This window comes from Callorhinus ursinus, unplaced genomic scaffold (assembly GCF_003265705.2).
Source record: "Callorhinus ursinus isolate GAN/ISIS: 27379988/994484 unplaced genomic scaffold, GSC_fseal_2.0 scaffold8, whole genome shotgun sequence".
Taxonomy (NCBI): Eukaryota; Metazoa; Chordata; class Mammalia; order Carnivora; family Otariidae; genus Callorhinus; species Callorhinus ursinus.
Window position 1 is genome coordinate 40,494,225 of NW_027397070.1, and position 24,884 is coordinate 40,519,108.

The 24,884-nt window shown below is 40.9% G+C and overlaps 2 protein-coding genes and 1 pseudogene across 11 annotated transcripts in view; all 3 read right to left on the reverse strand.

Annotated features, from left to right (window-relative positions):
* Nucleotides 1-284: 284 nt before the first annotated feature.
* Nucleotides 285-7,167, reverse strand: PIGH (phosphatidylinositol glycan anchor biosynthesis class H). Of its 6 annotated transcripts, none has more exons than XM_025869840.2 (4): nt 6,900-7,167; nt 2,827-3,036; nt 2,274-2,321; nt 285-940 (listed from the first exon to the last, which is right to left on the reverse strand). In XM_025869840.2, exons 1-4 carry the CDS (start codon nt 7,077-7,079, stop codon nt 848-850), a joined length of 531 nt encoding a protein of 176 aa, XP_025725625.1. In that variant the 5' UTR covers nt 7,080-7,167; the 3' UTR covers nt 285-847. The 6 variants fall into 6 exon arrangements, with proteins under 6 accessions (XP_025725625.1, XP_025725624.1, XP_025725623.1 ...); XM_025869839.2 differs by having other exon boundaries at nt 2,274-2,354; XM_025869838.2 differs by having other exon boundaries at nt 2,274-2,357; nt 6,900-7,166.
* Nucleotides 7,168-7,425: 258 nt separating this feature from the next.
* VTI1B (vesicle transport through interaction with t-SNAREs 1B) overlaps nt 7,426-24,884 on the reverse strand; it is a 78,895-nt gene continuing 61,436 nt past the window's right edge. For 3 of the 5 annotated variants that reach the window (XM_073895402.1, XM_073895401.1, XM_073895405.1), the window contains 2 exons: nt 9,804-9,951; nt 7,426-7,553 (listed from right to left, as the gene is read on the reverse strand). In XM_073895402.1, the coding sequence (XP_073751503.1) occupies nt 7,462-7,553; nt 9,804-9,951 (240 nt within the window). In that variant the 3' untranslated portion in view covers nt 7,426-7,461. Of the gene's footprint in view, nt 7,554-9,803; nt 9,952-21,912; nt 22,576-24,884 lie in introns of those variants that run through there. The other 2 variants (XM_073895403.1, XM_025869831.2) reach the window with 2 other exon arrangements.
* Nucleotides 14,153-15,064, reverse strand: LOC112822273 (large ribosomal subunit protein eL6 pseudogene; annotated as a pseudogene).

Below are 24,884 nucleotides of genomic sequence, written 5' to 3' on the forward strand. Positions count from 1 at the left end.
TCCCAGCCCTTCAGGAATCCTCCCATACTTTATTAATTTTACACAGAAGAAACTGCCTTATAATCAAAGGCTTCTACAGTTTGTGTGTTTATCCTTCTTTAACATGTCTGGAAACCAAAGTTGAATTTCTGTCCAGCCTTTCGTGTCGCCCCTCTTGGCAAAAGATGTTTTTGAAACCATAGACAATGCTGAGTTAACAGTAGAGTATTAATGTGCTTGACATCCATGGCTGAAATGCCATGTTCGTGCTGTCAATAAAAAGCAGCTGTCTGTGAACCAGGAAATTACTGTGTATGTTTTGGAAGGAGATCGGTTTATTAAGACAGTCATCATAAATTAACCCTGTACAGAACACAGGAGCTAGGTGGACAGAGACTAGTCTTTTGTAGGACACCTCTTCCTACTCACCAGAACCTGAAGGGCTTGACTTTTATACAGGGGTACTGCATAGTTGGAAATTATGTTTCTTAAGAGATCTGATGTCAGTTTCCCATTGCCTTGCACCACAAATCTCTACAAAGTGTAAACCTGAATGTGCTTAGGAATTTCACAAAGTGCTCTTTGTCAACGTTACTTTTGACATATCGCTTAAGGTCTCCCCTCAATTGATAAAGTAGGCAAAACCTTACAAGGGGATCACTAAAATAGACATAAATACTTTGCTCAACATCACACAATGAGTTAGGTTCCCAGTCACCTGCTCTATGGCTCTGAGATCCACTGCATCCATACTGGTTCCTAGGACCGTGTCCACCTGATGGTTTAGAATACAGAAAATAAACCAGCCACTATGGCTTAGGAGTCATCTCCCATGGAAGACAATACTGGCCTTCTGAAATGCTGGGACTCATGGACTTGCTGATGTGGCTTTCTGGTGTGCCAGGATCTCCTGGCAGCTCCTGTACACTTCAATCAAGCAGTCCAGGCGGGGCTTGGCACTCTGAATTCCAAAGGGAAGAAATGCAGAGTCAAGATGAACATAAGAGAGAGCTCAGCAGTGCTGCATCCATGTGCAACCTCAATCTCTCCCCGCAGCAGGGGGTCTAAATGGCTCAGGTGTGAGCTCAGAGAGGCAGAAGTTCAGGCCACACAGCACCTTACTGGCTAAGAAAGCAAGAGGAATAACACAAGACAGACCCTCTTGGAAATGTCACAAGCTGTGAAACAGTCTGCAAGGACAAGAAGGGCAATTTAATATGTAAATATCGAAAAGTATTTTGTACAATGAAATGTGATACAACCAAAATTAAAAGAAAAGTCACAGAATGGGAAAAATATATGTGGGAAGCATATTTAATAAAAGTTCATTATCCAAAATATATAAGTTGTTACAAATGCATAAGCAATATCTAGATTCTACTTGACTAACAGAGGAGATGGATAGTTTAAAACAAAGGAAACACAGATAGGTAATTCAAGGAAACATGGAAAATCTGTCATTTAAGGAGCAATTTAGTAACTTTAAATTCCTTTACCTCCATACTAAAGGAAACAACTAAACCTGCTGTTTTAGCCAAGACTGTAGAAAAACAAGTACAAATTCCAAAAAGTATGGTAAAGTTGTCCAATCTCTGGAGCCAAATCTCAAACTGTAAAAATCTATGAAATTGTTCATCAACATTAATAAAATAATTTTGAACGGTAATGCAAAAGAGTTTTAGCTTAGCAGCCTTAAAACCTTTGTGAGAAAAGGAAGGGCAGTAAGGCACAGTTAACTATATAAACACTTTATATACTTATAATCCTGTTTGTGTAAGTATTTTTTGTAAGAGCAAGACAAAAAAGTAACCTGGAGATGATTTCAAAAGCTAGCAGTAGAGTGGCTAAATAAACGATACTCAACATGATAATACAACTATTTAAAAGGATAAGTATAATGGACTCTGTAGATGCATGAAAATATGTATATTAGATTTAAAAAGCAAGGCATAAATTGGGTATAACAGTATGTGTAGATCAATGACATCAATGTAAAATCTTATACTGGCAGACTAACAAAGTAGATGAATGGTGATTTATAAGCAGAAATTGCTATTTTTTTCTCTAAAGTTTGGATAAATTTGTAGTATTTCTGAAAGCCTGTATTTGCTTCAGAAAGAAACTTCTGAAATCACTAATTCTCACTAAAAATAGCTGTCAGGTGTCCTCAAATAATCTTGACAAGAAGAGTTTACATTCCTACTGAACATTAGTAGCAGGAGAAATGCAGAGAACGGGGAAAGGTAACAGATTTTTTTTGGAGAAAAAACTTTAGACAACTGTTCTGTGCTCACCTGGAAGACAGGTACTACTTGGGATATCCCATGTGGTTCCATTGGATCCTTCAATAAAATGCAAAGGTAGTAAATCACCTTCTGCTGTAAGAAAATAAACCAAATAGAGCCCTAAGTGAAACTTTTGTTTTTTCTTCAAGGGAAGGCTAAAAACTTTTTTATAAATGGTTATCTCTTAGTAGAACACTTGATTGCTTTTGAAGTGAGGGAAAAGTATATTCTCATTCTTTAAATGAAAAACAATGAAACGTCAGCAGCAACAACAAGAAGATGATTTTGAAGCTGGGCTAAAAAATAAAGTCAAAATGCTAACTTACGATCTATGAAAGCCTGCTAAATCTCTATAAAAATAAAGGAATGTATCTTTCCAATATAAGTTTCACTTTAATGGTTTATGGACATGCCATCCAAAAAGGAAACACTACAATACTGGAACAGAATCTTCAGGTTTAATTCTGTAACATCAAGGTATTAAGACTCAGTTTAGATCCAGGGAAAGGCATGGGCTATCTCCTCCAGAGAAACCTGTAATACTTACTACTTAACTACTTACCATGTAAATAGCCTCATTGATGACCACATCCTTCACCTTGCCCATCTCGATGAAGGTAGTGCTTTCTTTGCCTGAGGCATAGGATGAAGTCATCTGGATGCCAAGGGAGTCAATGATTAACAGAGTCTCCTGATCAATCTTGACAAAATGGAGGTAACCAAGCAGGCCTAAGAGGGTGATGAAGATGGCAGCAGAGAGTATCATGCTGTTCTGAAGAGAGAGCCAGACACAGGCGGTAAGGTCACCAAATGGTCCTCCGCACAGATCTTGCTATTTAACTGGTCCACTCTAGGCAGCGTGGAAAAAAGCCTGTGTTCTACTGTGAGTTGAAAAGATGGAAGGAACATGCATGGAAGAAGGGGAAATCACTTTTATTTCAACTCTGTAATGCTATGAAAGCATATGATGAAATACAACCAGACAACAAACTGGTAGGTGTGGGAGGAGAACCTCCATCACCAAAATAGTATCTACCATCACACCACTCTCAGAGGTTTTTCTTCCAAAACTGAAACTTAAGGACTCAGATCTTTTCCTCTCATGCTCCATCAGCAGAATATACACTGCAAAATCAGACAGCAAAATAATAAAATGCTTAGCACAGTGTAGCAGATAGTACTCAACAGCTACTCTTCCTTCCTAATAGAACTTGGAATCATGATTGGTTCCCACTCCTGCCAATGATTGGTTTAGAAATGAACACATAACTCTGGCCAATGGGATGTGAGGGGAAGTCTGCTGAAGGGGCCTCTGAAAAATGGAAGTCATCTTAAAAAGAGATCTAAGGAAGAAAAGGTCCCTTCCTCTTGGGGTTTGATGCCTGGAACTACTATGGAACTATGCTACTCTGCCAGACCATGCAGAATGCCAGGCCAAGGACGAGTACACGAGGTGGAGGTGCAGTAACATGAAAAGAATCAAAAGGCCCTGAAGAGCCTCTTATGCCCTCAAGACCTACCTCCTGACTCCTTTTGTTAAATAATAAAGATCATATCATTTGGAGCTCTTTTAGTTCTTTTGGGTTGTGACTAACTGATGTGTTAAGGCTGAGTAGCTGAAATGACTAACTTACATGTTAAGGGCTCAAAAGGTATTTATTCCTTTGATTCTAAGACACATTTACAATCTTTTAACATTTCTGAAGTTGGATGTGTTTTTCTATGGATGTATTTTCTTTTTATGTGCCATTATTATATTTTTTTTTTTGCCCCAAAAAGCTATTATTTAGAAGGATAGGAGAAAAAAAATCACTGATGACCTAGAAACAAAACAGATTCAGTAATTTATGAATGTCATTCCTTGATGGCAGGAAGTATCTATTCTTTATTACTGACAAGATGCCCTCTTTGACCTAACTCTAATCACACTCTTCTAAACCATCATCCGTGGTGTCCATCCTTGTTGGGCCTGCATTGCCCAGCAAGCTGTACCAAGAATCTTGTTAAGTCAGTTTAGAGAGAACCCTTGGCATGTGATCACCTTGGCCTGCCTTTATCAAGAATTATGTCAAGTTAGCCAGAATCCCCCTTTACCCCTGATGTTTCCTTTTAGTCATTTTCCATCCACTGACCGCCCTCCCCCCCCCCCCGTGCTCTTTGGCTATAAATTCCCACTTGTCCTTGCTGTATTCAGAATTGGGCCCAATTCTGCACTGAGATCACTCTTTTCTCCTACTGCAATAGTTTCTGAATAAAATCTGTTTTTACTGCTTTAACTACTGACCGCCCCTGGTGTTCTTTGAAAATACTTTTCTACTTCGTTCTACCTAACACAACAGTAAGTGTTGGATCAAGAGCCTGTTTGGGCCTGTGATCTATTTTTATCTGGTCCACCCTGAGCTAAGAATGGTTTTTACACTTAAAAGAGTTGTTTAAAAAAGAAAGAAAAAGGAACAGGACTATGAGACAGAGACCTGTAAAGCCTAAAATATATACTATTTGGACTTTTAAAGATAAAGTTTGCTGACCTCTGTGCTAGGTAATTACTTGTTGATTAATGAATGGAGAATGGAAAAATCTATGTGCTCGGTCTCTGATGATCCAGAAATATCTACTTTGAGTTAATTAAATGCCTAGTATCTAGTACAGTGTCTGGTTCATAGTCTGAACTGAATAAGCATTATGGAAGAATAAAGAGAAATAAAATTCAGTCCTGGCCCTTACAGATGTGTAAGAGGCAAAATTAATACATATAAAGTATTTTTGGAGAATACTATGAAACTGATTGTAAGTGCCTAAGAAAGGATTAAAAGAGAAAGAGCAAGAAAGAGACATCAAAGCACACAGGATATCCCATGAAGACTTCCAAGGAAGAAGGATTTCACTGGTACAGAAGAGGTGGTGGTTACTGACAGATATACTTAGTTGAGAAAAGGAAGGGGGAAAAGCATTCCAGATTGGAATAAATATGGCAATAACCTGCAATTTTAATAGAACTGTGAATTCAAAAACCAGAAGGAAAGAAGGGATAAAGAACAGTAAAAGTGAGGGGATTTCATTCATATCAGCTTTTTAATAAGGTAATCCCTGCCCAAAACTTCATTACCACCTGCATTCCTCATACTTCATTTTTCTGTCTGAAATTCTAACGATTCAATATTCATTGGGGCTGAAATTAAGCCACATGTTTTTATGAATTCCTTCATTTCTTCTCACTCCTGAGAGTCATTACTCTAACAAAATAGTTTTGAACACAAAGACATGAAACTTTGGTACACAGAGCCCTCACACACGTTGCAGTGGAGTTTAAGGAAGATAAGGTTACTGAGTCGTGGACACTTGATGGAGGTAAGTGGGACATGCCAGGACGAGACAGTACAAAAAGGAGCTGGCATAAAAACAAACTTCTATTTAAAAATTTTGCCTAAGCAAACCGTCCCCTAAGAGGAGACAGTATAGTGGAAAAGAAAGGGTTTCAGAGTCAGACAGCCCTGGGTTGGAAGCCCAAGTATGCCGTTTACTAGCTTTGTGACTTTGGGTAAGTTATTACTCTTTCTAAGCCTTAGTTTTCTTCTAAGGTTAAAGTAAGGCAGTCGGGGCATTTAATTAGGATCTGTTCCCTCCCCCTCACAGGGCCACATGGCCAGAACGCAGGCTAGTGTTAAACTCAACTACATTATAAATTAAATCTTTTTACGGGGAAGGAGGAGGACTGTCCTGGCAACTTAACCATTTCAACTGACTTTTGAACAAACTTTTAGACAGTTTGGTACAAATTACGGCAGTCTTAATTCTGCATGTATCTACACCAAATTTCCATGCTTTGATGGTAAAAACGCCAATGAATGCATTAAATGAAAACAAGATCCAAATTATAGAAATAAATAGCCCTAGCTCTGGTCGGATCACTCCTGGAATAATAATATTCAATTTAGAGCACTACATATGAAACTAAACTCATCCTGAAAAGGACAATTAGGATGACTCCTTTTATTTGAGGGCTGTCACAAAGCTACTGCACGTGACCCTCACAATACTGTGACGCTGGCATGGCAGAGAGCACTTCCATCTTAGACGTGTGAAAACCGAGGCTCAGAAAATAGGAATGAGCCTGGAAAGTGAGCACAGAAACAACTTATCTCCAAAACTTCCCAATTCTTTAGAAAGTACTTGAGGTTGGGGAAAGGGGGGGGGCGACTGCCTTGAAAAACATTAGGAAGAACTATCAAGCTCTTGCTGTGGAGGCAAAGGCCGTTTCTGTAAGACTACAGAAGGTACTGTCAGCAGTGATTCCTCTGAGGAGTGGAAGTGGTGGATGAGGACGATCCACTTACTAGTTCTCTGAACTCTTGGGGCTGAATTACTGTGAGCGTGTACTACGTGGAGCACAGGCAAGTTAAAGCCTTAGGCTGTTGTTACAGGGCTAAATGTACGCTGGGTGGAACCGCAGAGCACCACCCACGAGAGGGATAAAGTACCGGTGTAAAAACTTCACAGCTGTCCAGCGGCGGAACCAGCTAGTTCCCGCCCTCCGACTCAACAACAGGAGGTCCGGGCTCGACCCTCTGACTCCAAAGACCCTTCCAAACCCCAGCCCCCGACTCGGACCGCGGGAAGGGGCCGACTGGCCATTACCTCGCAGAGGGTGAAGAGTCCGTAGGCCGCTAGCCACACGGTGCAGGTGACAGCGGTGAGCGAGCGCAACGAAAGCCGAGGGCAGCTGAGGCAGAACTCCCGGCAGGACGGGGAGTAGTAGCGGCGCTGCAGGGCCAGGCGGCCACCGCAAATATCCGAGAAGCTCCGCTCGTCCTCCATGGCCGGGTCGCCTTCTCCCCGCCGGGCCGCGCCGCTCTAGTCCGCCCGCCAGCGTCCTCTCGCCGGCTCTGGACCCACTTCCGGGGAGCGGCGTCGGCCTCACCTCACCTCGCCCCGCCCCGCCCCACGCTCCGCGCAGCCGCAGTTCCGCGTCGAGAGTTGTGGCTCGGGTCGCCGGGCTTGTTTTCCGCTCCCCGGCTCGTCCGGGTTTCTGCCATCGTCCGACTACTCCAGAGCCTCGCAGGGGGCTAACTCAGCCGGCCGATTAAAACCGCTGTTAACGCGCTTTCGCTCGGCAAACCGGTTTCTATTTCTAAGCCAGAGTACGCCCCGAGGAGACAGTCCACAGGTATACGCTCATTCCATTCATTCATTCATTCATTCATTCATTCATTCCTGGGCCAGGTAGTTCTAGGTGCTGAGGATACAGCGCTGACCAATATTGAAGGTCTCTGCCTTCAAGTAGCGTAGTTCCTAGTAAGAGAAACAATATGGAAATAACTTCAGAGAGTGCTGCTGGCAATAATATGACGGGCAGGGATGGCTTGGGGACTTGCAATAGGGCGGTCAGGAAAGTCTCTCTGAGGACACTGGAGCTGCACGGATGAGGAGCCAGACTGGTCTGGGAGAGCTCTGGAGGAGGAATTTGCCAGGTTGGAGGACCAGGAAAGGCAAAGTCCCTGAGGCTGGAACAAGGTTGACTTACTGGAGGAGTCAAGAGGCTGACAAAAAGAAACTGCATTTGGAAGTTGGGGAGGTAGGTGCGGGGCTCAGATCCTAGAGGGTCTTGTAGGGCCTGCTAAGAAGTTTGGATCTCATTGGCTGGGAGTTCTCTCTTCCCAACCGCTGCGTGGAGCACTGAGTAGACAGATGAGTCCTGGCTACGAGGTTAGTAAGAGAGGAAGATGCATAGGGTGTGGATAATAAAATTACTAAACTCATGAGTAATAGCCTGCGGGTTCTGTTTCTTTTTTTTTTTTCCTTTGGATGTGGCTCAAGAGTGGATTGTGGCCTGTTAGAGTTATGGTGCTTCAGCCCTGAGGCAGCATCATGTATTAAAGAATTGATCCCTCTGTCTATAAAGATAAATGGCATAACAGTCTCAGCAGCATTAAGTCTTTCTGATGAAAGTCAGGTTCCATTTTTCCATCTTCATCCAGGATTTTGTTTCCTTTTTTTTCCCCTACAGGATAGTCTTCAAGTATTGCTGTTTTTCCAATTTTATTTCTATACCCTGAATTTTACCAAGCAATACTGTAAATAACACGTGATGTCTTTTAAAATTACAAAAGTGATGTTTGCTTACTGTGGAAAATTTGAAAAATACAGAAAAGAAAAATTTAAGCCACCCATATTTCCACCACTCAGAGAAACACTGTCTATGTTTTGGGGGAACCTCCAGTCCTAGAGTTCTTAACCTGAACTCCATGGATAAAATCAGAAGTTTATCTTTAGTTTCATTAACTTCTAACTGAAATTTAACCTTTTTTTTTTTTTTGGTTATGAATGCAGGCAGCAAACCAATTACTTTAGCAATACTTGTCACTCTGATAGAAACCACAAATATTTTCATTTCACAATAACTGTTATCTCAAAATGTCATTTCCATTCATCACTACTTCAAAATTGCAGTAATTATTAGACCTCCCCTTCTATATCTTATTAATCTGTCAATAGAGACACATACAATACATATTAAAAATATTTTGATAACTATTTTAATTCGTTTGTTTTTTAAATCCTATGTATTGTATTCATTTTAAAAAACATTATAGTGATAAAGTTTACCAGACTTACAGAGGGTCTGTGGCACAAAAAAGATTAAGAATCTGTGTGGGTTCAGAAGGTTCACAACTGTAGATCACTGAAAGAAAAAAAGGTACCTAATGTACTTAATTTGAATGATTAAGGATAAATAGTGTGGTAATGTAATTCCAAAATCCTTATAACTCCTTTGCTCTGTCAGATCACAATGTCATCTTAACTCTGTTCTGCATTTGACACCTCAGGAGAAATTGAAACCTGTGTATCTGCCATTTAGCTAGATGCCATCTGGGACATAAAGTGATAAATTCTCATGACCATGACCGAATAAAAAGAGCAACGAGGGAGGGGCACCTGGCTGGCTCAGTTGGAAGAGTATGTGACTCTTGGGTGCAGAGATTACTAAAAGAAAATAAATAAGCTTTAAAATAAGAGCAAGTAGTGTTGATTTAGCTCTAAATGTTGGATTTCAGGGGCCCCTGGGTGGCTCAGTTGGTTAAGCGACTGCCTTCAGCTCAGGTCATGATCCCAGGGTCCTGGGATCGAGCCCCGCATCAGGCTCCCTGCCTGGCGGGAAGCCTGCTTCTCCCTCTCCCACTCCCCCTGCTTGTGTTCCCTCTCTCGCTGTCTCTCTCTGTCCATTAAATAAATAAATAAATAAATAAATAAATAAATAAATAAATAAATAAATAAATAAAGTTGGATTTCAAAGTATTAATAAGCCTCAGCAAAGAAGGGCAGCTGATAAAAAGAACTTAGACTTACCAATTAACAAGTTTCTCTAAGAAAGTTTACTATCTTTTTGCAGGGTCACAATACCCTAATGAATTCCATTGTAGAGAAGCAAAGAAAGGAAGCTTGAGAAACATGTGTACTCTGTATTTGTCAAGATACCCTGTTATTTTAAAAACAAAACAAAAACGCAATTTCAGAGGCTGAACACAAGTGTTTATTTATTACCTCTCTGTTCCATGTGGGTGCTCGTGGTCAGATAACTTAGAGTTTCTGCCAAGAGGTAATTTGGAGACCCAGACTTCTTCCAGATAGTGGCTTCATGATCCCTTGGGACCTCGTCATGCTTCTCTCCATTGGATCCTCTGTATGTGGCCTACAGGTGAAGGGCAAGAATGGAGGATCATGCATGGGAGGATTTTATGGCCAGGCCTTTCACCCTCAACCCACTGGTCAGAATTTATTGACTTGTCTATACCAAACTTCAAAGGAGGCTGGGAAACATGGTTTATCAGTATGCCCAGAGGGGAGAGAGAAATGATTTGGTAAGAACAACTACTAGCCAGTCTTGGCTACACTTTCCAAAGAGTACTGGCTACAAGAAACAGAAAATAGATTTGAGTGAATTGAGCATTATGGTCACAGTACACAGAACTAATCTAACTTTTAGTAAGATGGGTACTTATTTCTACTAGTGAAGTTATTCTTGGAATCTGAGTATCTATGAACCTGAATAGTAAGTAAAAAAAATCTGATCGAGGTGCCTGGGTGGCTCAGTCGGTTAAGCAGCCAACTCTTGATTTTGACTCTGGTCATGAACTTGGGGTCCTGGGATTGAGCCCTGCATTGGGCTCCATGCTAAGTGGGGAGTCTGCTTGAGATTCTCTCTCCCTCTCCCTCTGCCCTTCCCACTTGTGCTCTCTCTAAAATAAATAAATCTTTTTAAAAAATAAAATAAAATAAAGAAATCTTTAAAAAAAATCTGATCAAACAATTCAGTTAACTTTTTATTTTTATGGCCCATGCTGGGTTCTTAAAACCCTTCTATAGAAACTTCTTTTTTAGTATTTGCTTGCACTTAAGGATTGAGTAGTTGTTCTAAGAATACTGTCTCATACTGTAGTTTTTATTTATTATTTTATGATAAAGCATTAATGATTGCTGCTATTATGTCAACTGAGAGTAGGTCTCCTTCTGCTTAGGACCACTTACCAATTGGGGAGAAAAAGCAAAGGCCCATATAAGTAAAAAATTCCAAATAAATAGGGTTAATAAAAGGATAAGTATTGTCCATTATATCTCAATTTTATAAAAAGCCAATGAAAAGAACTTATAAAACTTGTTGCAGTTTAATAAAGTTGATTGAGAAAATAATTTCCTTTGCATTAAAAAAAAAGATAAGTGTAACACATTTCATCTTTCTAGTTGGGGTATATCACCTTCCTGGTGTGTGGATGTGTTCACCAACCTGGAAGCTCTCCAGACCTCATGCTTTGGGGATTTTCATGGAGGTTTCATCATGTAGGCACAATGGATCATTAACCCCCTTTCCAGCACCTCTCCCCTCTCTGGAAAGTGGGGGATGCGTTTGAAAATCCCAAGCTTCTAATCATGTCTTGGTCTTTCTGGTGGGCAGCCCCCACCCAGGAACCCACCAAGAATCACCTCATTAGAACAAAAGACCCTGCTGTCATCCAGGAAATTCCAAGGGATTTAGGAACTCTGTGTCAAGAACCAGGGTCAAAGACCAAACACTAGAACAAAAGATGCTCCAGTGTTCTTAGGAAATTACAAGGGTTTGAGAAGCCCTGTGCCAGGAACTGGGGGCAGAGACCAATGTACCTATTTTCTATGATCTCACAACAACTTATCACAGTCTACTGATTTCAGTGATTTACTGGTTCAAGTGAAGTGTAGAAACCTTAACCTCTGTTTACCCTCCCCCATTTATAATTGCCTAATATTTCCTCAGATTCATTGAGAACCCCATCAGACAGTGACCTAATTTTCATTTCAACCATGAAACATAATTTAGGAAACTCAAGAGGAGAAAGAAAGTCTATTAGTTTACTCATATTTTCGCTCTTTTCATTGTTTTTTCTTCCTTCTTAATGTTCCAAGATTCCTTCTTTTGTCATTTGTTTTCTGCTCAGAGAACTTCCTTTATCCATTCTTTCAAGATAGATCTGCTGGTGATTTAGTTTTCTCTTAGTTTTCTCTCATCTGAGATTGTCTTGAGTTCCCCTTCATTTGTGGAGGATATTTTCCCTGGATATAGAATTCTTGGTTGACAGTTTTCTTTCTTTCTTTTTTTTTTTTAAGATTTTATTTCTTTGAGAGAGAGAGAGAGAGAGAGAGAGAAACAGCATGAGAGGGGAGAGGGTCAGAGGGAGAAGCAGGCTCCCCGCTAAGCCGGAAGCCCGATGTGGGACTCGATCCCAGGATTCCGGGATCATGACCTGAGCTGAAGGCAGTTGCTTAACCAACTGAGCCACCCAGGCACCCAGTTGACAGTTTTCTTTCAGCACTTGGAAAATATTGTGCCACTTTCTTCTGGTCTCCATGGTTTCTGATGGTAAATCTCTGTCATTTGAATTATTCTTCTCCTATAAGTAAGGTGTTGTTTCTCCATAAATGCTTTCCAGATTTTTTCTTTGTTTTTATCTTTCAGAAGTTTGACTATGATATATCTTGGCATGAGTTTCTTTGGGTTTATCCTATTTGCATTGCTCAGCTTCTTGAATCTAAGTTTTACGTCTTGCCAAATTTGGGAAATTTTCAGCCATTATTTCTTCAGGTGTTTTATTCAGCTTCACCCTCTCCTTGTGAGACTTAGATGATATGATTGTTAGATTTTTGTTGTTGTTGTTGTTACAGTCTCAGAGTCCCTAAAGTTCAGTTCTTTTTTTTCCTTTCAGTCTGTTTTCTCTCTGTTAGTCAGACTGGGTAATTTCTGTTGTTCTGTCTTCTAGTTCACTGATTATTTCCTGTGTCTTCACCATTCTGTGGTTAGCCCATACCTTGAGTTTTTTATTTTAGTTATATTTCTCAGGTCTAGAATTTCCATTTGGTTCTTCTTGTATTTTATTCCTTACTGAGACTTTCAACTTCATCATTTGTTTGAAGTGTGTTTGTATTTACTTGTTGCTTTAAAATCCTTATTAGAAAATTCTAACATCTATGTCATCTCAGTATTGGCATCTGTTGATTGTCTCTTGTCATTCAAGTTGAGATTTTTCTAGTTTGTGGTATGATGAGTGATTTTCAGTTGAAACCTGAGCATTTTAAATATTATGAGATTTGGGATCTTATTTAATCTTCTAACAGGCTTCCACTGACACTGCTCCAGTGGAGGAAAAGGGACACTAACACATTATTGCTAGGTAGAGGTGGAAGTCCCAAGTTCTCCACTTGGCCTCCAATGACACCTGGTGGGGAGGTGTTCCTTGTAATTTCTGGATGGGTGTGGAAGTCCAAGTTCCCCTTCGTGTACTCCACTGACACCATGGGGTGGCACTGGGGGAAGCTGTTACTACTCAGCCCAGTGGCAGGGGTGGAGCTCCTCTTTACAACCTGGTGAGGTATAAGTCTAGGTTCCCCAGCTGGCAGGAGTAGGGAGGGGGTACTTTTTTTTTTTTTTCTGGTAATGCTTGGCTGCAGTAGACTAGATAATGTCTAAAAGTTTTCTGTCTTGCTAGTTTGTGCCTTACTTTGTTCTTTGGCTAGAGAAGACAGGTTTCTATAGAGCATTTCCTGGTTGCCATTTACTCCAGCACCCAGTCTGGAATATATGAGGCAAAAGAAAACCTGGGGAACACACTTCTGTGTCATAGTGAGACTCTCTAGTCAGTCTGCCTCCTCTCCACCTTTCAGAGTCTTTGTTTCATATAAAATGTCCAAGGATATTATTAATTAATTTATTTATTTAAATATTTTTATTTATTTGATAGAGCACAAGCAGGGCAAACAGGAGAAGGAGAAGCAGGTGCCCTGCTGAGCAGGGAGCCTGATGTGGGGCTCAATCTCAGGACCCTGGGATCATGATCCGAGCTGAAGGCAGCTGCTTAACCAACTGAGCCATCCAGGCACTGTGGATTTTTTTTTTTTTTTTAAGATTTTATTCATTTATTTGAGAGAGAGAGGGAATTGAGAAAGAGAGCATGAAAAGGGGGAGGGGCAGAGGAGAGGCCAACTCCCCGCCAAGCAGGGAGCCCAATGCAGGGCTCAATCCCAGGACCCTGAGATCATGACCTGAACTGAAGGCAGATGCTTAACAGACTGAGCCACTCAAGCACCCCAAAAATGTCCAAGGATTTTAGCTGTTCTCAGTGGGAAAGATAGGGAAGGGTATGCCTACCCCATCTTTTAGAAGTGGAATTTTCCTTATCAGTCCATTTAAAACAATTTTTTATTTAGGTGTTATCATCCGTGCAGTAAAATGCACTCTATGCCTTATGTTTTCATACTCTTAATGGTGTCTTGGTGAAGAGAGGTTTTAATTTTAATGTAGTCTAATTTATCAATCTTTTCTTTTATGGTTAATGTTGTTTTATTTTTATTTTTTTTTAATGGATCAGTTATTTAATTACGTTCTTTGTAAGAAATTTAGAACACCAATTTGTGAGGGTAAACTCCATTTGTGAGAGAAAACACAGAGCGGAGGTAGCCCTGAAGCTGAAGAACAGCTTTGATTTTTGGCAGAATTTGCGAGTCCACAGCTTTCTGATCAACCTTGCGCTGCTCTGTAATCTCGTATTTCTCTTTCTCGGTGTCGAAGATCTCACCCTCCTGGTGTCTGGGCTTACGCAGCTTCTTCTTCTTGAAGTAAGCATCAGTGAGATGTTTGGGGATTTTCACACTGCTGATATCAATTCTGGTAGAAGTAGCAATGACGAATTTCTGGTGTGTTCTACGCAGAGGAACTCGATTGAGGGACAGAGGTCCAGTCACAAGTAGCAAGCCACTGCTCAGTTGCTTCAGGAAAACTACCCTCTTGCCTCTGTGGCGCCCAGTGAGGATGATCAAAATGGCCCCGGGGGTGATACTAGCTCGCAGCTTTCTCATGTGCTGACTGAAAGGTTTTTTGCTGTGGCTCAACAGCTTTCGAGGCCCATCTTCAGTAGGGTAATACCTAGGCATTTTGCGAAGTTTAACCACTCGGGTACCACCGTTCTTGTCACCACCAACTGGTTTTGTGACAGTAGCAAGAACTTTCTCCTTCTTTTTCTTTTCAACCCTAGACTTAGCTGCCGAATACTTCCTCTTGTACATGGCCTTTCTGGAATACATAGCCGATCGGGAATATCTGCCAATTCCTCTGACAAGTACAGGGTTTCGGCTGCAGTGGGGCTTCCCCTTCTTTGGCGTTTTAGCCTTGGGGTTACCCTTCTTAGCCTTGCCACCGGCATCAGCCTTCTTAGCTTCAGGTTTCTTCTCCTTAGTATCCAGCTTCTCAGCTTTTTCGCCCGCCATCTTGCAAGATGGGAAAGAGCTGGTTAATGTTGTTTTAGATCTTGTTCAAGACAGTTTGCCTGCCTCAAGTTATGAAAATATTCTATTCCTTTTTTTTCCTAAAAGCTTTATTGTTTTACCTTTCATATTTAGGCTTATGATCAATTTGGAATTAATTTTTGATAGGAGGTAAGGCTCAAAGTTCTTTTCTTCCCCCAATAGCTTTTTTTTTTTAAAGATTTTTAAAAAATTTATTTATTTGAGAGAGAGAGAGCAGAGTGAGCAAGAGAAAACACGAGTTGAGGGGAGGGGCAGAGGGAGAGGGAGAAGCAGTCTCCCTGCTGAGCAGGGAGACCCATGCAGGACTTGATCCCAGGACCCCGGGATCATGACCCAAGCCGAAGGCAGGCACTTAACCGACTGAGCCACCCAAGTGCCCTTCCCCCAATAGCTTTGTTGAAAAGACCATCTTTCCCCACTGACTGCAATGGTGGCTTTGTTGTAAATCAAGTGACTATTTTTGTGTCAGTCAGTCTGTTTCCAGACTCTATTATGGTCTGTTTTTTTGTTTTCCCTGTGTCAACATCAATCTGTCTCAATTACTATAGCTTTGTAGTAGGTTTTGATTTCTCATGATGTTGTCTTTTAACTTCATTCTTTTTCTTCAAGATTGTGATGGCTGTTCTAGGTTCTTTGTATTTTCACCAAAAATTCTGCTTGGGTTGCATTGAATCTGTCAGTCGATTTAGGCAGAATTGATATCTTAACTATGCTGAGTCTTCCAGCTCATTGACCTGGTATATTTCTCCACTTACTTAGTTCTTACCTAATTTCTCTCAGCAATATTTTGTAGTTGTCTTGCACATCTTCCATTAGATTTATTTCTAGGTGTTTAATGGTTTTTGATACTCATATAAATAATATATATTTTTAAAATATTATTACTTGTCCATTTTTAATAAGATATGTTTATTATTTTCCCAACATCAAATTGAAATTATATAAAAGAAAATACATCCATAATCCTGCCACCTAAACCAATAAATCTTCATTTCCCAAGCATTTAAGTCCTCTTATTTTAATGTTTTTATTGTTGAAAAGATGACATAATACAGAAATTTTTTGAATGAGAGAAAAATATTACACAATCCTAAAATTTTACAATCCTAAAAACCTTTCAGTGTTACATGTTTCTCTCTCATTCCATCTCTTATTGTAGTCATAGTGTACACACCATTTTGCAATGTTAAAATATAAACTGAGGCATATTAAAAATCTTAAGTTCGGGGCACCTGGGTGGTTCAGTCAGTTAAGCATCTGACTCTTGATCTCGGCTCAGGCCTTGATCTCAGGGTTATGAGTTCAAGGCCGACACTGGGCATGGAGCCTCCTTTAAAAGAAAAATGTTTTTTTTAGGTTTGAGCAAAAATATGTTTGAATAGGGCAATGCCAAACCAGAAGTAGTTAGGAGCTCTCTGCTTGATGGGAGGGAGGGGAAAGACTTTTATAGAGAAGAGGTGAAAGCAAAGCAAGGAAATTATGTGATTGCCTATAGCTTAAGGTTGCCTTCTTTGGGGAGGCCTTGTTGACTGTTTGTGACTGGTTGTGCTTAGGTGTCAATTTCTTCATCTTGAGGCATTTACAGGCTTTGGTTTCCTTATGTAGGCAGCCAAACTTTTAGAAACACCCTAATGGCCTCTTTGTTTGATATATTTAACAGTAATTAAAAATTAATGTTTGGCAGACATTTTCCATATTTCTTTTTTTAAAAAGATTTTATTATTTATTTATTTGAGAGAGAGAGCAAGTGGGAGGAGGAGCAGAGGGAGAGGGACAGGCAGACCCCGCACTGAGCATGGAGCCCAACACGGGGCTTGATCCCATGACCCTGAGATCATGACCTGAGCTGAAACCAAGAGCTGAGTGCTTTACCTGACTGGGCCATCTCGGTGCCCCAAACGTTTTCCATGTTTCTACAGATTTTTTAAATAAATACTATTTAAAAGAGCTACATAGTATTCCATCTTGTTAATCTACTATTGCTTATTTCATATCACCCTGTTGTTTTCCTATCTGGTGAAAATAGCTAGTAATTATTTCAAATAAGGAAGAATGACAGTGGAAAAAGACAACTAGGAAAGAAAGGGAAAAAAAATCACATAGAAATAGAAAGAAACCTATTAAAACAGTTATAGCAGAAAGTAGAATTTGTTTTGTTTTGTTTAAATTTTTTTTCTAAGATTTTATTTATTTATTTGACAGAGAGCACAGATTGGCAGCAGAGGGAGAAGGAGAAACAGGCTCCCCGCTGAGCAGGGACCCCCCCCCCCCGACTCAGAGCTAGATCCCAGGACCTTGGCAGACGCTTTACCAACTGAGCCACCCAGGCACCTCTGTTTTGTTTTGTTTTTCATAGAGTCACATCCCCATCTTGTGGCATTCTAGGATGGTAAAGCTTAATATTTTCAATTTAAGTTGAGGAACACACCTGGTTTTTATGTGGAAGATTTCTCTCCCCTTGTAATATCAAGATACCTTATGGCATTGTTAAAAAAAAAAAAAACACTAAAGGTTTTTTAAGTGGAATAAACCAAACTCATGGGAAAGTTTGGTTAAAACAGTGATCTATCTTGATGGACATAGGTTGGACAAACAGGTTCAATTAGACCATTACACTCTCAGCTCAATTTCATGTGGTCAATAGCAATGACTTCTTTAGGTAATTTTGACCAAGCCACAACTGTGTAGCCTAGGTAATAAGTTACCCTCAGGTGAAGATGTTTCTGAAATTTTAAAAGGAAAGGTGAACAGACCTTGGGTTGAAGAAAGTCTTTCTATTCAAAGTGTAGTAGGTAGACCAGCAGCATTGGCATCACCTAGGAGCTCATTTGAAATGCAGATTCTTGGGTCTCACCCCAGACCTGCAGAGTCAGAATCTGAGTTTTAACAAGATCCTCAGGTGATTTGCTTGTACATTAAAACTTGAGAAGCACTGAAAAATATAATACTTAATACTGGATTCTCTACCCTGACTGTGTATTAGAAAAACACCTGAGGAGTTTTTCAAAACTCTGTTACTTGGTAATAATTGAATAAGAATGGGTAGGGGGCAGGAAGGGTATGGACATGAGTGTTTTTTTGGAAGCTGCCTAGGTTATTTTTAACAGCTGCCAGGGTTGAGAACTGCTGGGAGGAAATCTTTTCCTCTACCATCTCAGGTTCACAGGGTTGAATGTGAATTACCAGCAAATTTCCAGAGAATAGATGTATTAGCAGGAAAAAAGGGAGCTGTTCAGTAATGAGTTACTAGATAGCCAGAGATAAAGCTATAACCAACACCTAAGAAAAGGGGGATTAGGACTTCATACTTAAAGTGTGAAAAGTTCTGTTGGACTTTTTGAAGCTGATGGGCAGCTGAATTCACACTTTTTATGAAGGTCAGTCTTTCCCAATCAGGAAGCTCCCTCAGTGGGGTGAGGCATGGAAAATCATGGCAGCTGTATTTTCAGAAGGCTCTGCTTAAGTTTCTTGCTTTATTATTTATTTCTTTGGCTGCTCAGATATTTTCTGTTTCAAGTAATTTTCATACTACTTTGGTGGGCTATTAATCCCTTCAGAACTATTACTCCCTTCAGAACTATTACTCCAGTACCATCATTTTCCTCCTGATCCAGGCTTAACATCTCTCCCTTTTCTGGTTCCCTCCCTAATCTATAGCTAAGTACTCTTTACTGCACCTGCACAGTACTCTTTTTTTTTTTTTTTAAGATTTTATTTATTTATTTATTTGTCAGAGAGAGAGAGAGCACAAGCAGAGGGAGTGGCAGGCAGAGGGAGAAGCAGGCTCCCCACTGAGCAGGGAGCCCGACGCGGAACTCGATCCCAGGATCCCGGGATCATGACCCGAGCCGAAGGCAGATGCTTAACCGACTGAGCCACCCAGGCATCCCTACCTGCACAGTATTCTTAACATCTGTCCCTCATCTCCCTGACTGCACTAGTTAACCCAGTTCTCATACATACCCTTTACCACATTACCTTGTTTTATTTTTCGTACATATTAGTACCTATAACTCTCCAGGAGATGTTGGACTCTACTTATCTCTGTATCCCTAGCTCCCAGAACATTGCCTGACAAATGGGCTCTCAAGTATTTATTGACTCTCCCCCTCTACTTCCATCAATCAAATTCATGCCTGTTAGCTGACATCAATATTCTCACCATTCCTCAAACACCCTACAGATTCCTCCTGGAAAATGCTTAAGGCTCAGCTCAAATGCTAATTCCAAAAAATCTTCTGTGTCCCATATAAGAGTGGTAATATCATCATCTGAACTTTCATAACATAAAGAGATATGAACTTATTTTGAAAGATACTTTCAGGGCACCTGGATGGCTCAGTCGGTTAAGAGTCAGACTTTTGGTTTTGGCTCAGGTCATGATCTCCTGGGTCAAGAGATAGAGCCCTTCATTGAGCCCTGCTCCGTGCTCAGCAGGGAGTCTGCTTGAAGATTCTCTCCCTCTGCCCTTACCCCCATTTGCAAGCACTCTCTCTCAAATAAAGAAACAAATCTTTTTTTTTAAAGAAAAGACACTTTCATATGCCATTTAATATATAATCATTCAATAAAAATTTATTGAACACCGAACCATGAGAGACGATGGACTCTGAAAAACAAACTGAGGGTTCTAGAGGAGAGGAGGGTAGGGGGATGGGTTAGCCTGGTGATGGGTATTAAAGAGGGCACATTCTGCCGTGGAGCACTGGGTGTTATGCACAAACAATGAATCATGGAACACTACATCAAAAACTAATGATATGATGTATGGTGATTAACATAACAATAAAAAATTAAAAAAATTTATTGAACACCTCTCATATTAGGCACTGTATTAAATGACAGTAAGGGACCATTCCTGCTCTCAGAGAAGCTGCTCTTGAGGAGAAGGAGACAGTCCTTTAAATAGAAAATTATAATTCAGAGGATTAAGTGAACCATGTGAGGGGCATTTAAAACCCTTGCTCTGTCTCGGGTTTGGGGTTCTGCTTTTGGCCACTTACTGTGTGAGCTATGGCAAATTTGTTAGCCTTTGCAAGCATTGGTTACCATATCTGAAATGGAGATGATAATAGTGCCTATCTCATGTCTTGTGATGGGGATTAAATAACAACTGTGAAGTAGTGAGCACGTAGGTATCTAGCAAATCGTAATCATTCAGTAACCTTTGCAAATTTTATGATTATGTTTAATTCAACTTTGGAGGTCTGGAAAGGCTTCTTCAGAGAAGGGCCTTTGACACCAAAACCTGAAGGATGAGAAGAAATTAAGTGAAGGAAAGGAGGTAGGGAGTGGGGAGGAAGTGAAACTGTGCACCATAGGGTTAATTAGGTTAAATCTGTCACCAGCAAGACCCCTATTGACACCCTTCTTCCTCACGGGAATGCTAACCTTATCTTTTTGAAGCAAATAACAGGAAAAGCTCCACAGGCCTAGAGCAGTTTGAGATTGACCACTGACTCACACCAGAGCAGAGGGACCATGGAGTGTCTGACGGTTACTTCTACCTCATTATACCATTAAAATCTCGGCCCAAGGAGGAGCACAAGCTTCATTAACATAACACAGGATACTTGTGTAGGCATGTCTTCTGAATACGCCCGGCAACCTTATGCCCATCTTTACATGCAATGACAAAGCTCCCCTTTCCGAGTATTCATCCTAATATTCAAAGAAACCCACTCACCCCCAAAGGCTAACTTTGGAAGTTAATCTCCATGATTTCCGTATTTGCTGCAGATAAACTTTCCTTTGTGTGACAACTCCACCTGGTGTAGTCTCTATCTGTAACTCACCAAGGAGAGAACTCAACGTTAGTTTGGTTACAAAACATCCCAAATAGAACATTCAGGTACAGAGGGCTCAAGACTTGTTTTCAGTTTGGAACCTGAACAAAGGAAAAAGCATTCAGGTGTCCTTTGCAACCTGGGCCTCCGTTGGTGCCAAAACAGATTTCACACCTAAGTTTCATTTATACGTTGCTGGCAGCCATATTTCTGCTTTCACATCCCTATCACTGATCAAGGCTTGTAATGAGAACCCCTCTCTTTGTGGTGGTGTTGGGGGCGGTGAGGAGTATGTAAGGGGCTCTGGCGGCTGCCTCCGGACCAGGCTGTGGGCTGGGCAGGCAATGAAAGCAGTCACTTATAGTTATCCCCCCCTTTATTCCCCTCTATCCGGCCTTTCTACTGAATCCAGGAGTCCCCACTGCATGGTAAACAGACTCTTTATTTTACCCTCTATAGAACTCATCCTCTGCTTCCTTACCTTAACTGTATCCTAGGGTTATTATGTTAATTATCCCAGACTTGGGATAGAAGAGCAAAGCAAAAAAGAAGGGACCAAATATTCCCAACAACATAATACAGGTTCAGAACAATTTAACCCTCTGCCTTTGTGTAAAAGAATTCTTCCCCTAAAGTTCAGGCTCTTCAATGCTACCTCTGTTCCCTGCCTATCAATCTGATTCAATTGACTATACGCCCTTTGCTCTGCACACTGGGGCACGGCTGGGGCTACACAGGCATTCTTGTTCTTCTTCTGATCCACAAGCATGTTTTAAATTTATGGTTTTGGATCTTGCTGTTCCTGTAAACCTAGAAGGCTCTACTCTCAGAACTTGTTATGACAAGCTCCTTCTCATCATTCAGGTGTCTGGCTCAAAGGTTAGTTTGGAGAGGTCTTCCTTGATACCCTTATCAAAAACAGCACCTCGTGTCCCATTTCCCGCCTTTATTTTCTCCATAGTATTCACTACTATCTGAAATTATTTAACTACTTGACTCTTTTCCCCACTAGAATGTAAGCACTGGGAGTGATGAACTATTATATCTTCATCTCTGTGAACAGCACATAGAACAATGCTTTGTACACACTGAGTGCTCAGTAAGTATTGGCAATAAATGAGTGAACAAATATATATTTTTTAAAGATTTATTTATTTATTTGAGAGAGCGAGAATGAGAGAGAGAGAGTGCATGAGAGGGGGGAGGGTCAGAGGGAGAAGCAGGCTCCTTGCTGAGCGGGGAGCCTGCTGTGGGACTCGATCCCGGGACTCCGGGATCATGACCTGAGCCAAAGGCAGTCGCTTAACCAACTGAGCCACCCAGGCACCCAACAAATAAATTTTTTTAAATGAAAGAGAGGCTCTAAATTTTAGAGTTTAAAGATGTGGTTGGTGAGTTCAGTTCTTTAGGATGTAAAAGTAGAAATTCAGAAAGAAATCTTTGGGGACTTCCATTCCATATCAGAGCCATAGACCAAGGCTTATGAGTAAGGATTTCATAAAAATCTGGAAGGTCAATTATTTGCCAAGCTCCTGCTATGTACCAAGCACTGTATTCAGGAAGGGATAAAACGATGAGCAGAAAGATTTATGGTCCCAGCCCTTGAGAACTTCCAGTTTAGTCTTTTCTGAGTTCCTTTGGATTTCCAGTAAACAGTGGTATGCTGGAGACTGCTTGAGACATACTGGAGGTATGCTTGCCACCTGCAAAACCTTATCGTTAAATTTTCAAGACTATTTCAAACCAGTTCTTAAAAATCATTATTAAAAATAAAATTATATAAACTTACAAGTAAATTGTATTAAAAACAAAGATAATATACATTCAAAACTTGTCATTGCCTAATTATCTTGTAACTACAGTGCTATTATCTGTGCTCTTGAGGTTATTTTTGTTGATCGTATCTGTATGGTAGAAATACTATATGATGAGCACTTTTTCCCAACTCCACGATCAGTGACATCACAATGGTAGCTTGGGAGTATATACACCATGGAAACTGGCAAACACCATGATCAGGTCTTACCTACTCACCCAGCTCCCCCGCCCCACTCCCCACATACACACTGCCAGCAACCTATCAGGGGTAGTGTGTTGGCAGCTACTGAATTAGAGAGGTACAATACCTAGGTCCTCCAATAAAGGAAGAAGAAAAGCAGAACAACTTGTTTTGGATCTGAGGAAGAGTCCTAGACTTATGCAATAATAGAGTACAAGTTGTAAAGTAAATTTCTAAAACAACTTATTGTACTATGACTTTTATAACTTTAGAATATTATCTTTAATAACTTATTTTGAAAACAAATGCCTATTTTGAAAACAAAAGCAGACCACTTATTTTTCAGGGTTTAAAAATTAATTATAAAATATTTCAGATATATGGAAGCAATAATAATTAGAATTTTAAAGGATAATAGTAATATAACAGTCTACTGCCCCCCCGACCATAATAATGTGGAACTAGTAATTCACCTCTGACTAAACTATAGGTAACAGAAAACTCCCTGAAATGACATGCAGGATTAATGTCCTCCTCTTTAGAAAGGTCAATCTGGTGACCCACAGTAGCTGCTCAAGAAACAGGTTTTGCGGTAGTCTAGGAGAGCCTGAATCAATTTGAGAAAATACAGTCAAGGACAAAAAAATTGGATGTGGTGATGGACAAGAAAAAGATACCAAGATAATTCCAAGGATCTGAACAAGTGTGTATCAGTATCAGTGACTGAATCCCTGACCACACCCCTACTGCTCCCTACAGCTCCCGACCCTGGAGAGATTGTTAAAATTTAGGTTGCTGGTGCTCCACCCCAAGAGTTACTGAGTCAGTAAATTTGAGGGTAGAGCCTAATAATTTCCATTTGACAAGTATGCAAAGGCTGGTGCTGCTGGCGAGAGGACCACACTTTTAGAACTACTGCCTTACAGTAACTGCTTATTTTGCTAAAGCTTCAGACATGTCTTTGTTAGACCAGCAGGGGGAGACAGGTGTAAAATTTATCCTCTAAAAATAAACTGCCGTATAATACTAAAGCTCCTTGAAGTTATGATGTTGCCCTGAAGACTTCTGAGCTATTTTGGAGAGCAGCATGTAAGTTGGCATCAGGTGAGATAATTTTCTGTTGTTTACGTAAAAATATATTTTGGTAGGACTAATGTCCAAATTCCTGCAAGCCGGCCCTGGATAAGAACTTGGAATCTGGAGTCACACAACTCTGTCGCTTACAAGCCATATGACTTTGGGAAAGTTATCTTCTCTGATCTTGTTTCCTCCTCTTTAAAATAGTCCCCGATTTATGGAATTGTTAGAGGGCTAAACGTTCTTGGAACTGTAGTTGGCTATTATTATTAAAACTCTAGTTACTTTCAGCTCTTTAGCCTCCCCAAATTTTAGGAAGAGTCCAGATATGTTGCTAAGTTTGGTTTTTATAACCAGTGCTCCCGTTATTCAGGTAGAGAATTGGAAACACCTGGAAGGTGATTGTTTTGAAAAATCCTAACCTCCCCATCCAAAATACCTAGGATAGGTGAGTTTTTATTAACATGCCCGGCCCAGAGAGCTCTATCTATATTTGATCTCCTAGACTTCAAAGCCTGAAGATGGGTAAGTGTTTTTTGGACCCGGAGTTGAGATGGAACAGAGCAGAAGGATGCTGGTTTCATCTTGGCAGAGCACTCAGGCGGGGTCAGACCAGCCCAGACCCCAACCCGGGCAGCCAGCCCTTTCCTAGAGTTGACATCTGCCGGGCATGCATATGTGTAAAGAGAGTTGCGATCTGCGAGGTTGCCAGTTGGTTCCCGTGTTCCGCCGAATTCGCTAACTTCTTAGGTACCCGTCGCTTCCCGAGACGGGACACACCTGTCCGTGACCGCGCTCTTATTGGTCCGACACTGACACTAGCCTTGTGGCGTCAGCTGCAGGGGCTCCTCCCCTGAGGGGAGAACCCGGGCTAGGGTGGGGTGACGTCAGCGAAGGCGTGTCCCGGCCAAGAGCAGTGGGCGGGGTCTGCGGGAA

Excerpts from the sequence above, each read along its gene's own strand:
- PIGH (XM_025869834.2), bottom strand. The coding sequence starts at position 7,079 with ATGGAGGACGAGCGGAGCTTCTCGGATATTTGCGGTGGCCGCCTGGCC. Across the intron at positions 3,037-6,899 it reads GACTCTTCACCCTCTGCGAG|AACAGCATGATACTCTCTGC; the intron begins GTAATGGCCAGT and ends CTCTCTCTTCAG. Across the intron at positions 2,358-2,826 it reads TCAATGAGGCTATTTACATG|CAGAAGGTGATTTACTACCT; the intron begins GTAAGTAGTTAA and ends ATTTTCTTACAG.